A 15,939-nucleotide genomic window follows, 5' to 3' on the forward strand; every position below is an offset into this window, starting at 1 on the left:
ATTCAAACCCAATGTCACAAAGCACTTCAGTGCGTATCACGTGATTTAATCAGAGGAAGCTTTCTGGTCATCATTACATACCATTTATACAGATTGAGTAAAATTAGCAACAATTTGAAATTTTAAAATTACATAGAGTAGCACACTTTGGAATACGTTGTCAGATTTAACACATTTTGGAACTTGGATTATACTAAAGAGTTTCTTGCATGTTGCTGCCATCATCAGGATATCTTCAGCTGTCACTGTTTTATAATAACCCCTATTTAATCTGCATGTAATGGTCATGAAACTATCATAGCTACTGTAATTTCACAACAGTAGCTATTTGTGTACACCTGTACTGGACTAACTCATAGCCATTGAAGAAGCAGATCATGGAAGTGAAGATAACAGAACTGGAAATCACTGATCAACTAAACAAACAGAATGACAAGATATTCTAAATTAATTATAATTTTGTGATAAATCAAAGAAGAAGAGAAAACAAGTGAGAAAAGAATTGAGCCAGTATAGCAATAATAAAGAAAAATGTGTACGTAGAAAGAACAAAATACAAAAATGGATTGGAAGAAAGTTGACTCTTAAAATTTTTTTTAAGTTTCTGTGCAAACAGACCAACAAAAATAAGAAATGGGATGCAGACTGGTTCATCATTAATTAACATTAATGGATTGATATTAGCTTTGCTTATTTAGTCTGAATATGCCATTTTCTATTTATTTATCAAATCTGCATTTGCTTTTTGTTAGTACCCTACCCACTCTTATTTAGCATTATATAACATATAAAAGCAAAAACAATAATTTTGTCCATCAAGGCCACATCAGTATTTATGCTCATCTTGAACCTTCTCCTAGTTGTAGTTATACAGTATGGAAACAGACCCTTCAGTCTAACCTGTCCGCATCCACCTAATATCCTAAACTAGTCTAGTCTATTTGCCAGCATTTGGTCCATATGCGTTTAAACCCTTTCTATTCATGTCGACTTCCAGATGCATTTTAAATATTGTAATTGTACCAGCCTCCATCACCTCCTGTGGCAGATTGTTCCATATACACACAATCCTCTGGATGAAAACGTTGCCCCTTAGGTCCCTTTTAATTTTTCCCTTGTCGCAAACTTATGCCTGCTACTTTTGGACTCTCCTACCTCAGGGAAAAAGACTTTGGCTATTCACCCTAGCCATGCCCCTCACAATTTTATAAATTTCTATAAGAAATATTGGGCGGCACGGTGGCACAGTGGTTAGCACTGCTGCTTCACAGCACCAGAGACCCGGGTTCAATTACCACCTCAGGCGACTGACTGTGTGGAGTTTGCATGTTCTCCCCGTGTCTGCGTGGGTTTCCTCCGGGTGCTCCGGTTTCCTCCCACAGTCCAAAGATGTGCAGGGTCAGGTGAATTGGCCATACTAAATTGCCCGTAGTGTTAGGTAAGGGGTAAATGTAGGGGTATGGGTGGGTTTCGCTTCGGCGGGTCGGTGTGGACTTGTCGGGCCGAAGGGCCTGTTTCCACACTGTAATGTAATCTAATCTAAAAAAAAATCACCCCACATCCTCCCCTGCTCCAAACTATTCAGCCTCTCCCTATTGCTCAACCTCTCCAATTCCAGCAATACCTTTTGTAAATCTTTTCTGAACCCTTTCAAGTTTAATCTTTCTTACCTAACTCTATTAGCAAAATTCCCTGACTGCTTTTCACCATTTATATAAATGGTTTGGATATGAAGATCGAAGGTATGATCAGTAAGTTTGCAGATGACACCAAATTTGGTGATATAGTGGATAGTGAAGAAGATTATCTAAGAGTACGAGACCTTGATCAGATGGGCCAATGGGCCAAGGAGTGACTGATATAGTTTAATTCAGATAAATGTGAGGTGTTATATTTTGATAAGGCAAATCAGGGCAGGACTTGCACAGTTAATGATAGGGCCTTGGGGAGTATTGGTGAATAAAGAAACCAAGGGATGCAGATGCATAGTTCCTTGAAAGTGGATTCGCAGGTAAACAGGATGGTGAAGAAGGTGTTTGGGTTTCATTGGTCAGTGCATTAAGTATAGGAATTGGGATGTCATGTTGCAGTTGTACAGGACATTGGTTAGGCCGCTTTTAGAATACTGTGTTCAATTCTGGTCTCCCAGGAAAGATGTTGTCAAACTTGAAAAGGTTTGGAAAAGGTTTACGAACTCATTCTTCTGAATTACATATCTCATTTTTCACCATCAAAGATTGATTTGCTCCTGGTAGAAGTTTTAGTTTTCTTAATTTCTTTACCTGCTCCTCCTGGCAAACATGAGTAAACCTTACCCTTGCAAGTGAGATCCGGCACTTTCTTCTCAACCAACCTTTGACCAGGTTGTACATTCTGTTACAGCTTTTTAGCTTCCACTGTGCTTTCTTTTACCAATTCAACAAAACTCACTGGCTTATCCCATTTTCCCACATCTGTCTTTTGCTAAATGACCAACACTGTGATTTCATATGAGCTACTTTATTGCAGTGAAAACACCTGAGTTTTTCTCGTTCTCTTTTCTCCCACATGGATTTTCTTTTTACTCTGTGGTAAACTACTATATTCAAAGAGATCGCCTCTCCCCTTACCACGTGAAAATTTCTCTTTTCCCCAATTTCTATCGCTCACAGATTGAAATTGATATCGGAAACCAAACTTTGATTTATGAGCCAATTTATAATCATCAGCCATTTTAGCCATTTCATGAGAGTTTTAACTCTCTGTTCTTCCACATGAGTTCTCATGACTTCAAGAAGTGAATCTTTGAACTCCTCCAAAATAATAGTCTTTCCAAGACCATCATAAGTTTGATCTACTTGCAATGCCTTTATCTAACTATCAAAAATATTTAGTTTGATCATTTCAAACTCAATATACATTGGACCATGAAAAAAAGCTTCTACATCCTTCTCATTGAACTGCTTGGATATATTTAAACAGATCCCACCAGGCCTTTGGCTGCGATGGGTTGGCTCACCATCACTATTCCCCTCATTGAGCCTACCTTCTGCCTTCACCTCTGCCCTTTTAAGTTGACTTTCCACTCCAATTGCTAACTTCTAAATTTCAAACTCACACTCTCTTTCCCCTTTTCCACTGCTTTTAATCATAATTCAAATTGTTTCATTTCCTTTTCATGTTCAAGCTGTTTCATTTTCAGTTGAATTTTAGCCATTTCCAAAGATTCTATGGCATTCTTGGCAAATGTAAATGCTACATGATTGCCACAACTATCTCCCCTTTGCTCGCAGACTCAAGGCAAACCCAACTCCAGACTGTTTGCCAATTCTGAAAGCCATGCTTTGCTCAGTTTCTCTAAAAGTTCTGAAGCAGCTTCTTCCACTCCCTAGGAAATACTTTGTGACCGGAAGAGCTGTTACTATACAATGCACTACTGAATTCTACACCTGAAGTAAAAGACGTAACACTTACCACTTGCTGCCTTTGAGTCTAACAATCCTAAACCTAACCTAAAATTAGAGATTTTGATCCAGACAAGAGCTCCCAGTTTGTTCTGGACCAGACCAAATCCCTTCAAAATATTCAGAAGATAGTTTAGATCTCAATTTTTTCTCACTTTAAAGATAAGTTTAAGATGCTGAGTTCCAGATTCAATTCAATTGGTCAAACTACCGGATTTAAAGGAAAAGACACTTCATTCATTCACTATATTTAAAATACAACAAAAGAAAGAAGGAATTGGATTACCTTAACTCTATTGGAAAACTTAACAGAATAATAAATACAGTAACTATTACTAATCAACTGTTCCAGTATAGTTGGAATATAATTACATTTCATAAACACACCTTTGTCAAAAGGCAAATTCAGGAAACAGATTGTGCCACAGGCAATTCCAGTAGCAGGAAGAGAACTCCTAGCTTTTAGCTGTAATTGAGAGAAAGAAAAAAAATAGCTTCTGCTTCTTCAGGATCCCAGTAGCAACTGCTGAAAGCTAAAACTAAAATTCCTGGTTCCATGGGAGCTTGACCACACCCATTCAGGCTGCTCAAATATTCCAACTTTTAAAAACAAATCCCCAAGGCCTCACAAGCTATTTACTCTAGTGGCACTGGTGGACTGCTCACCATCTCTGCTTTAAAACTGCTCTTCAAAACAAATAGGACAAAATACACCTCTTAAAGTCACAGTATTGTTACAATACAATAAGGCCCACCAATGTTTATTATGTATATGTTTACTATTTCAAATTTAGCTGTTAAAGTTGTGCCTGTTTCTCCTCAAGCTGTAAATGGAGTCTTTTCTTGAGGGTCTTGGGAAATCTGCACAAATTTAGTTGGTAATTCAGTGGGTTTAGTTTACAAAGTGGACATTAACTTGATTCATTCTTCCTATGATTTAAAGTTTCTTTCTGAAAATCTTTCTATTTCTGTATCCGGTACAGCTCTTGATATGAAATGGTATTTCACATTTGACTTCTCTATTTATTAATTTCTTTCTATTATTTTTAACACATTAGTGTCATGTCGGTAGCTAAGGATGAAGATCCTGAGAGTTTGGCACTACCACCACATGCTGTCATTCCTGTAAACCCAACCTCATCTCTGCCAGATGTACAAGTTCCAACAGCCCCTGTTCAATCACTGACTCCAGTCCCATCAACAGAAGGAAGTAGCTCAACAATCTCCATCACTGAAACAGAGACCGCTGACCGAAACATCTCTGAAGGAGAGATCCTCCTAAGCTATGGACAAATGGCTGCAGCAAAAGGTAAGGCTACACCAGACTATTTACTTTACTAATGAATAATTTTTTTTTGACTTGACTGTAACACCCTTGAGTTTGGGTAATTTCACACAATTCTTAATGAGAGAAGGTACACAGCCTAAAACTGCCCACAGTTAAGAATAAATTCCCTTAATTTAACAAACAGTGAAAAAAAAGCATTGTAGCAAAGTCTTGCTCATGTAGCAACTCTATTTATATGGCTGGCCCAGTTCAGTTTATGGTAACCTCCAGAAAGTAAATGGCGGGGGATTCAGCAATGGTAATGCCATTGAATGTCAAGGTGAGATAGTTAAATTGCTCCTGTTGGACATTGACATTGTCTGGCAGTAGTGTGACATGAATATTACTTGCCATTTTTCAGTCCAAGCCCAAGTGTTAGCTGGTTCTTGCTGCACATTGGCATGGACTGCTCAGTATCTAAGGAGTTGCAAATGGTACTGAATATTGTGCAGCCATTAGTGATCAGCTCTACTTCTGACTTTATGATAGAAGAAGGTTATTAATGAAGGAGCTGAAGATGGTTAGGCTGAGGTCATTCCCCTGAAAAACTCCCACAGCAATGGTCAGGAGCTGAGACAAACAACCATAACATTTCCTTTTGCAGATAATACAAGTCATGACCAGGAGTAGAATCTGTCTAACTTTGCGTTAAACGTATTAAAGCTCTCTACTTCTACCATTTTTTTCAGAAACATAGTTCAAAAGTCTCATGACCCTCTGACAGAAAATGTTTGACCTAAGCTCAGCTTTAAACTGGCCACCTTGATTTTTTTAAACATTGACCTCGAGTCCAAGATTCTTACTTGAGAAGAAGCATCTTCTCTGCATCTACCCTGTCAACACCTCTCAGTCTTGTTTATATTCAATTAAATTACATCTTCCTCTTCTCAACTCCAGCGAATTCAAACCTAGTCTTCCTAAGCTTCTTCATAAGACAGCCTTCTCAGTCCAGGTATTAGTATTCTAAATCTTCTGAACTCTCTCTATTCATTTTTATATCCTTCCTTAATTAAGGTGACCAATGCTATGCATAATACTACAAATGCAGTCTCACTGTGCCCTGTATAACTGAAGCATAATCTCCATACATTTGTATTGAATTCCCCGTGCAATAAATTATAACATTGTATTTGCCTTCTTAACTACTTGCTGTACCTGCAAACTAATTTTGTAATTCATGCACTATGACAGTCAGATCCTTCTGCATCTCAAAGCTCTGCAATCTCTTACCATTTAGATAACATACTTCTTTTTTCTTCTTACTGGTAGGATGGTCATTTTCCATTATTATACTCTGTCTCTGTCCACTCACATAATATATCTTTTTGTAACTTCCTTATGTCCTTTTCACAATGTACATTCCGGCCTATATTTTTGTTATCGGCAGATTTGGCAAACATACCACTTTACCTTCATCAAAGTCATTCATATAAGTTGTAAATGTCTGAAGTCCCAGCATTAATCCCGATGGCACACCACTAGTTACATCTTGCCAATCTGAAATAGATCCATTTGTAGTAATCTCTGCTTCCTGTTAGCCAGCGAATCTTCTGTCCAAGCTAAAATGCCACCCCCCTGCACCATAAGCTTTTATTTTCTGCTTTGATATGCATATCTTGTCAAATGCCTTGGGGAAATCTAAATACGTTACACCCACGTATTCCTCTTTCTCCAAAGACATGTCACCTTCTCAAAGAACTTTAACACATGGATCAAACGTGATTTCTTTTACTCAAAACCATACTCGCGGTACCTAATTACCTTGAGCTTTTCCAATGTATAATCTCTTTAATAATTTAATAATATTTTTCCTATGACAAATGTTAAGCTACATTTCTGCCTCCTTCACTTTTTGAATAGAGTTATATTCATTGTCTTAGTACAAGGTGGTTCTTGTTGTATATTGACATGGACTGCTTCAGTATCTAAGCAGTTGCAAATGGTATTGAATATTATGCAGCCATCAGTGACCAGCTCTACTTCTGACTTTATGATGGAAGAAGGTTATTAGTGAAAGAGCTGAAGGTAGTTAGGCTGAGGTTAGTTCCCTGAAAAACTCCTACAGCAATGGCCAGGAGCTGAGACAACAGAGGGGTGGGGTTTGGAAAATTAAACTATTGCATCAATTCTCTTGCTAACTATTACTTTTAAGACCCAAGAATGATGTCTATCTGGAACTCGGTACTTGTCAGTCCACATCTCCAACAATTCACTCAGTGCCACTTCTCTGGTGATTGTGATTTGGCTATGTTCCTCCCACCCTTCCATTTCCTGATTTATTGTTGTTTTTGGGATGTTGCATGTGAAGACTGATGCAAAACGCCTATTCAATTTGTCTACCATTTCCTTATTTTTGATTATTCATTCTACAATGTCACTTCGTATAAGAGCAATATTCACTTTGTCAACTCTTTAAATATTTATAGAAGCTTTTACTATCAGTTTTATAGATATGGCAGCATTTGTTCATACTCTAATTTTTCTCCTCTATTAATTTTTTGGTCATTCTTTGCTTTTTTTGAATATTCAGCACAATCATCTGCCCTGACACCTGTGTTTGCACAAGTATATGCCTCTGCTTTAAGTTTACGCTATCTTTAACATTACTAGTTAATCATGGATAGTGGATCAGTTCCTTGGAATTTTTCTTACTTGGAATGTATCTATTCTTTATATTCTAAACTAACTCTGGAAATGTCTGCCACTGACTCTCTATTGACCTAACCTTTAAACTTATTTGCCAATTTACTTAAGCCAGCTCTGCATTCATACCCACACAACTGTACTTATTTAACTTTTGCAAAGTGTCTCTGACACATTCCATTCTCAAATTAAATGGAAAATGTCATCATATTATGGTCACTGCTATCAAGGGATGGCTTCACCCTAAGATCATTAATTAATCTTATCTCATTAAACAAAACCAGGTCTGTGGTATCCTGCTATCTGGTTGGCTATCATTGAAATTATCCCCCCCAAAAATTCAGTGTACTCCTGTTTTAAGCTACCTTTGCCTGTCTAACTTTTCCAGCCAATATGTGAATTTAATTTTACCATGATTATCACTGTACACTTTTGGCAAACTCTCATTATTTCTTCCCTTATACTCCACCTACTATGTGGCTATTGTTAGGGGCCTTTATACCACACTCAGAAGTGATTTCTTGCCTCCTTCATTTCTCATTTGTATTCAAACTAATTCCATATCTTGGTCTTCTGAACTGAGGTCATCCTTCCCAATTGTATCAATAACACCATGAGCCAACAGAGTCATTCCTCCACATTTCCCTATATTCTTGTCATTTGTAAATGTCTGTACCCTTTATACTCCGGTCGCAATCCATGACACCCTGCAGGCATGTCTCTGTAATGGAGTTGGCAAGAGCATCAGCTATAGCATATTTCAGGTGGAGACCATCCCATCAATACAGATTCAACTTTCCCAATTACTGGTGCCAGTGCCCCACAAACCAGAATCCACACCATCCTTTGAGCCCCACAGTCATCTCTCTATTCCGATTTGTCCTCTGTTAATTTGCCAAACATGTAATAATGCAAAAATTATGACCTTTCGGGTTCCGCTTTTTAATTTGATGCCTAGTTCCACAGACTAGCTATGCAGAGCCTTCTTTTTTTTTGGTCTCTGAACCATAATGGCTCAATTCTCCCCCTCCCACTCAAGTTCATCTCCACCCCGAGCAGATGTTCCAAACTCTGGCACCAGGCATGCAACACAATCATCTGGACTCATGCCAAACTCTCTCTCTACATTGTTCCCAACTACCACTGCATTACTACTTGGTTTCCACCTCCTGAGTCACTTGTATTCAACTTCATATTTAGTTATATTTTTACATATTTAACTAACCTTATTGACCATTTTGAACCTTAGGAATATAATAACTCTTAATGACTGATCAGATGCTAGTGTTTGATTACAATCAAACAGCTCAGCTTGATATTTCTGGTCATCAAGTCTTCAAAACTATTGTCGGGATGTTGGCAGGGCCCAAAACTTTTGCTGTATCCAATGTCTTCAGCATTGTTGATAACACTTTCAGGAGTGTAACTACTTATGGAATATGTCTTTTGCTTTTCAGCTTTAATAGAAGAAGGTATCTACTTTCCAAACTTCAATGTTAGTCTGTCCAATACACTCCACGATGCTCAAGAAATGGTACGTTTATGAAAGATATGGCTTTGCAAACTCATTCAAAAAAATCTTTGCATTCAATTCATTGCTAGCCCTGCTTTTGAATTTTTTGAACTGTATTTCATTTGTGTTCTGTTGCTAAAATTGGAGTTTATAATTGTATGTATTTTATATGTGATAACAATAATTCTTAATTCTAACTACATAATTACAGTTCATACCCAAGCATTTCCCAAAAGGACCAAATGTATTTGATTGCAGTAGTTAGTTAAATGTAATTGATTAAGTTTGACTCTTTGTGTGCAAGGTTCAGTGCTTACTGGCCCTGGGTTTCTCCCTCACCTTGGTTGCCACAATGATTCATATGTAGAATCACAGAATGTCATATCTGTGCCATCTCTCTGTAAGAGCAACTTAATTAGAACCACGCTCCTCAATCTTTCCCTGCAGCACAGCAATTTATTTTCAGTTCAAATAATTATTCAGTTCACTTCTCTTATATACTCCCTCCAATGCCTTTAAGTTTATTTTTAAAATTGCCCAGAGTTGGACACAATATTGCAGTGAGGCCAAACCAGTATTTTGTTAAGGTTCACTCTAACTTCCTTGCTTTTAGAGTTTTATGCCTTTATCTCTAAAGCCCAGAATGGAGGATAGTGGAGGATAAGATGACTGGCCTACAGTTAGTGTGCTCATTGTCAGAAAATAAGTAGGAACAGGAGTAGGCGACTTGGCCCTCGAGAGAGTGCCATCATTCAAAAAAGTTGTGACTTTCTAATTGTGATCTTTACTGCACTCCTGCCAGACTCTCTCATAACTGCAGACTTTCTCATAAATCAAAAACCTGTCTCACCCAGCCTTCAGTATAATATGTGATCCAGTCTGCAAAGATTAGAAACCATTTGAGAGCTAAAATTCCTCCTTTCTCTGACTTAAATGGGTGATCCCTTATTTGGAGACTGCCCTTCCAGTTCTAGTTTCCTCCCATGAAAAGAAGCATTTTTTCAGCATATATCATGTCAGGATTTCTCAAAATCTTACATTAATGTTAATATTTAAATTAGATCACATCTCTTTTTTCTAATTTCCAATAAGCATCAGCTCAGCCTGCTTAATCTTTTTTCATAAGACAAGTTAATAATTCCAGGTATCATTCCTACTGAACCTGCTCTAATCTGCTTGAAATACGATCAGATCTCCTCCTTAAGTAAGGAAACATAAACTATACGCAGTTCTCAAGGTGTCTTCTCACCAATGCCCTACAGTTGTAGTGAGTCTCCCTACTCTTATACATCATCCCCATCACAATAATAGTCAATATTTTATTTGCCTTGCTAATTATTTGCTGTACCTATCATGCTATCATTTTGTGTTTTATCTCGGCGGAAGCCTAGATTTCTCTGTATTGCAGCATTCTAAGTCTCTTTATTTAAATAATAGTCTGTTTTTCTATTCTTCTGATCAAAATGGAGAACCTAGCATTTTCTCACATGACACTCCATTGCCATGTTTTCTCTCACATAACTTATCTATATTCCTTTAAAGACTCGTTGTGTCCTCCTTATAACTTTCCTTCTTATCTTCATATCACTTATTAGCAAATTTGATCACATTACAGTTGGTCTCTGCATCCAAGTCATTAAAATACTTAATAAATAGTTGAGAAACCAGCACTGATCTATGTAGCATTCCACAATTACATTTGTCGACCTGAAACTTAGGTATTTATGCCTACATCCATTTTTGAACAAATGTATAACCTTTTGTATCCTCTGACACCATCCTGTTTCTAAAGAAGATGGAGAGTTTTTGACCAGTACCTCAGTAATTTTCAGTCTTAATTCCCTCAGTATTCGTGTGTGCATTCCCGATGACTTATCAACCTTAACTCAACCTTTTTTTCTAATACTTTCTCAACGTTTAGCTCACACAGTATCTCTTATGCCTTTTCTTCCGCTAGAGCTGGGGAGGGGAGAGTGGAAGTCAGAAAAGCAGATGAAGGAGAAATGAATGAATGGTTATGATAGTTGGCTTAAATAAGATGATGGGAGAGTTATTCATGTTGAGCATAAACACTGTTAAGAGATTGGTTAGAGCAATTAGCCTGCTTTGTGTCGGACAACAGAGTCAAAATAATTATTTTTGAGCTTTACACTGAATGTCAGATGACTATTTGGTCAAAGTGGGTATTACCACCAAGTTCAATCCTGTCCTCACCCAGTCTTCATACATGTGCATTGAGTAGACATGAGAAATAATAACACTAAGTGATATATGTCTTTCCTCAGCCAACAGTGTTGCAGTAAATCAGCAATCTAAAACCTGCAAACAAATGTTGAGTGAAGCTTACTGCTGAAATTTCCATAGCATTTTGCTCACTAAAAGTAAAAACAGTTGGCGATATGGAAGGCTGACCAAGTTAATTCAACAAATGCTGTCCTAAGTTTGATTCCCATACTGTTTTGAATTAACTGACTTCAGCTGGCAGCAGTATGGATCCTGCAATCTGCCTCAATTACTTTGGGTCAGGGAAGTGAAAATCAGCTTGTGTTCTTGCTTCTGATTGCTACCTAGTGAGGAGAGTATCAGACTGAATAATAGTAACTTAGCCGAGGTATTGAAGAGCAAGCAGTGCCTGTGGAATTGTACCTCAGCTTGAAGCCATTGCAATCGGGAAAGAAAGAGGACAGAAAATTGGCAAGAGAATGAGAAAAGGGAAGAAATAAACAACCATTATCTTAAGTCTTAACACCATGCCCTGTATTTACACAGATATCGAGTTCTTTACTTTCTGTACTGGCTGAATAATGAAAAACATAATGCAGACGATGTCATTTAGAGAGATAAACAATTGAAGATTTCTTTGCTGTAGACTAAACGCAATTGAATTTGTGTTTTTGAAGTGTTTGTGTTTAATAGATAGTAGAAGTTCTATTTTGGTCTATATTTTAATGTGACCAGTACATTAATTCATAATCAGTAAGATGCTAAAGTCAGAAGAATTATCCTAAGAATGTAAATTATCAGAGAGACCTGGATGCTGCATTGACCCAAAAATAATGTTCTTTCACAATTTTAAAAACGAAAAGAATAGTTCAATTATATATTACACATCCTCAGATAAGTAGTGTTATGGGTCTGCAAGGGAATGTGCAAGTTTGCAGTAAATGAAATGTGTTGTTGACTTGCTTGCTGAGCTGGTAAGTTTGTTCTCAGTTTTACCAGCTCCGCGAGCAAGCCAACAACTTCACCCACAACCTGAGCTACAAATCTTCTTGAATACTCCAAATGCAATGTGTATAAAAAATCACCTGGAGACAGCAGATAGAGGGTGATCGTGTGGGGAGGTTCATGTGCATTTGATTTTAACTCACTTATCCACTTAAATTAATAGAAAGATGACAACATGGGCTTTGTTACAGGCTTCAGTTCTCCTCACCTAGTTTTCTTCTGTGTTGTACTCTAGTAAGACTTATACCCTCAAGCACAATAGGAAAAAAAATCTTCCTCAATATGTCACTGATGTGGCGAAGTCATCAAGTGTATCAGATGCTAATGATTGGAGCTTAATGATCACAAAAAAATGTGTTTGGAATCTGGTACTTGTGTTACATTGATATTGTTTATAATAGATTATCTTTAACACTGTATCAAAGTATGATTTATATGAGAAATTATTTATGTGAAAAATAACAATGATTGGACAATTTCAGAAATGAGAAATTTCTGTCACTTGGCAGAATTCTAACATTTGATCACATAATTCAGACCCTTTATTTCTGATCTTTGCTTGGCCAAAGGGAGCCATCTCTCATCCCCTCTTTAATCCACTGCCAATCTGACTTATTTCTGTACTTGGCAGGTGCAGAGGTTCTTATCCTGTTCATTGCTGCTCTCAAGACTAGTTTTCCAAGGCCCTACCTGTGTTAGGCCTTCTTTCCAGTGCCACTTCAGTCACTGTTGCTGGCCAAGGAAGGCTGGATTTTCTTACCCAATCAAAGGGCCCATTCGCAATGGAGAAATCAATTCCTGCCTCCTATTTTTCTTCACGCTTCATTCCAGACGTGGGAAGCTGAGAGATTCCAGTCAGCCTTGGTCTAAATCTCATCCCATCCGCAGCATCAGTCATGGCCCTGCATTGCCTTTAGCTTGGCCTGCTTGTTCACAGATGAGTACAGATTGATTTCAAATGGAAGGGAAGGCAGAAGTGAGTCAGTTCAAGGTGGGAGAGAAGGCTTAAGTAGTGTCAATTGGAGGCAGTTAGGGAGGAAGATGTACGTATGGAGAGTATGAAGATAAGCTTCACTGAGACTTCAGTCAGCATGGACTTTGTAAATCTACATGACTCTATAAAATAACAATATTTTGTAAAGTGCTTTAAGGCCACAGATTTTTATGTTTACATTTAACATATAAAATATAATATATATTAAAGACAAGATGTTCTTCAACTGGAAAGGGTGCAGAAATGATTTACAAGGATACTACTGAGCCTGGAGTTATAAGGAGAGGCTGGATAGGATGGGACATCTTTCTCTAGAGCTTAAGAGGCTGAGGGCTTTATAAAAATTTATAAAATCATGAGAGGCATAGATAAGGTGAATAGCAAAGATCTTTTCCCTGGGGTCTGGGAATTCACCACTAGATAGCTTAGCTTTAGGGGTAGGTTTGCTCGCTGAACTGTAGGTTTGATATCCAGACATTTCATTACCTGGCTAGGTAACATCATCAGTGGCGACCTCCAAGTGAAGCGAAGCGAAGCTGTTGTCTCCTGCTTTCTATTTATATGTTTGTCCTGGATGAGGTTCCTGGGGTTTGTGGTGATGTCATTTCCTGTTCATTTTCTGAGGGGTTGATAGATGGTGTCTAGATTTATGTGTTTGTTTATGGCTTTGTGGTTGGAGTGCCAGGCCTCTAGGAATTCTCTAGCCTGTCTTTGCTTAGCCTGTCCCAGTTTTCTTCTGTGTTGTACTCTAGTAAGCCTTATACCCTCGAGCACAATAGGAAAAAAAATCTTCCCAGGCTAAGCAAAGACATGCCAGAGAATTTCTAGAGGCCTGGCACTCCAATCACAACGCCATAAACAAACACACAGATTGAGATGCCATCTATTAACCCCTCAGAAAATGAACAGGAAATAACTTCACCACAAACCCCAGGAACCCCATCCAGGACAAACATATAAATAGAAAGCAGGAGACAACAGCTTCGCTTCACTTGGAGGTTGCCAATTATGATATTACCTAGCCAGGTAATGAAACGTCTGGATATCAAACCTACAGCTCAGTGAGCAAACCTACACTCTAAACCTCAACCTGAGCTACAAACCTTCACAAACCTTGCAAATAGCTTAGCTTTTAGGTGAGAGGGGAAAGATTTAAAAGGGATCTGAGGGACAATTTTTCATACAGAGGAGGTGCATATGTGGAATGAACTGCCAGAGGAAGTGGTAGAGGTGGGTACAATTACAGTATTCAAAAGATATTTTGACAGATACATCAATAGCAAAGCTTTACAGGGATATGGACCAAACGCAGGCAAATAGGACTAGTTCAGTTTAGGAAACCTGGACAGCATGAACAAAAGGCCTTTTCCCTGCTATATGACTCTATGACCTGAACTTTAATAAATGTTACTAGGCTTCCATATTACATTGTTTTTCTGACACCAAAGTCATGTTAATTTTCTAGAGTAATCTTTTAATTATGTATATCATTCGCAAAGTATAGGCATTACTGGCAAACCCAACCTTTGTTGCCCATCCCTAATTGCCCTTGAGAAGGCGGTGACAAATTAAAATGGGGTCACATTTGAAAATAATTTGTTAAACATGCACTTCATCCAGAAAGGTAATATTGTTTGTTAGGTATGGACTTTATTCTGTGTTACACGTGCTAACTGCTCTGAATCCTGAAGTACTGGCATCACTTTGACAATTTTCTACAAATACGGTGGTCTACAAACTTGACAGTAACAAGCAGTAAGGAAAGAGAAATCTAATGTTTCACCCAATTGAAATAGCCTAGAAATGTGAATCTCACTACAGATTTAAAAGCGCTATAGTTATATGTTTCCCTGTCCCCAAAAACTCTGATTTTTCTTTCTTCACAGAATCACAGAACTGTTTTGATGCAGAATGAGGCTATTTAAAAATCACCAAGTATCAATTTCAGCAAGTTTGTTGCAGGCTTTCTTTCCATTGGCTCAAGAAAATATTCTTGTGCAATTTTATGCTGCCCACCTCATTACCTATAGTTTGAGTTTCTTGCCATCAGCATCATATGTAAAGCACAGTCATGGACTAGTTCAAATGCTGCAAGCCACAAATTGCACAGTTCTATTGTGGGAAGAATTGCTCCAGAGATGGCCAAAACAACAAGCTGGCATCCCACTTCACTGGCAGTGTTTGGAGCACATGGTGGATGGTGTGGTGCACAAAAGAGACAATTCCTCAGGATTGCCAGAGGAGACCCTGCTAACTCTGGTTTTCTTTAATTGCATAGTTGTGATCTATTGCCTGTCTGCCTAGGCTTGTAATTCTGGTGCAACCACCTGCTATACATGTGTACACCTAGTTCTCATCTTTATGGATGCACAATAGTGACTTCAGCCACTGCTCAAATTTTGAAAGCCAGAGTTCAAGTTTGGCCACTAGTTACATAGCAATATAGAAACAAAAGGAAATAGGAACAAGAGTAGGCCATCTGGACCTTCAAGCTGCTCCACTATTCAATATGATCATGGCTGATCATGGAAGCTAGAGATGTGATTGCTGGGCCTCTTACTGAGATATTTGTATCATCGATAGTCACAGGTGAGATGCCGGAAGACTGGGGGTTGGCAAACGTGGTGCCACTGTTTAAGAAGGGCAGTAAAGACAAGCCAGGGAACTATAGACCGGTCAGCCTGACCTCAGTAGTGGGCAAGTTTTTAGATTACTTACAGTGTGGAAACAGGCCCTTCGGCCCAACAAGTCCACACCGACCCGCTGAAGCGCAACCCACCCATACCCCTAC

General features: G+C 38.3%; 1 protein-coding gene across 9 annotated transcripts in view; it reads left to right on the forward strand.

Moving 5' to 3' along the window:
• kiaa0586 (KIAA0586 ortholog) overlaps positions 1-15,939 on the forward strand; it is a 515,789-nt gene that overhangs the window by 419,143 nt on the left and 80,707 nt on the right. For all 9 annotated transcript variants that reach the window (XR_006312780.1, XM_043697759.1, XM_043697766.1 and 6 more), the window contains 2 exons: positions 4,502-4,752; positions 8,871-8,947. Coding sequence is in view for 8 of the 9 variants with exons in the window: in XM_043697759.1 (XP_043553694.1) it covers positions 4,502-4,752; positions 8,871-8,947 (328 nt within the window). In the remaining variant the exon portion in view is untranslated. The remainder of the gene's footprint in view (positions 1-4,501; positions 4,753-8,870; positions 8,948-15,939) is intronic.

The sequence above is a fragment of the Chiloscyllium plagiosum genome, chromosome 10 (assembly GCF_004010195.1).
Source record: "Chiloscyllium plagiosum isolate BGI_BamShark_2017 chromosome 10, ASM401019v2, whole genome shotgun sequence".
NCBI lineage: Eukaryota > Metazoa > Chordata > Chondrichthyes > Orectolobiformes > Hemiscylliidae > Chiloscyllium > Chiloscyllium plagiosum.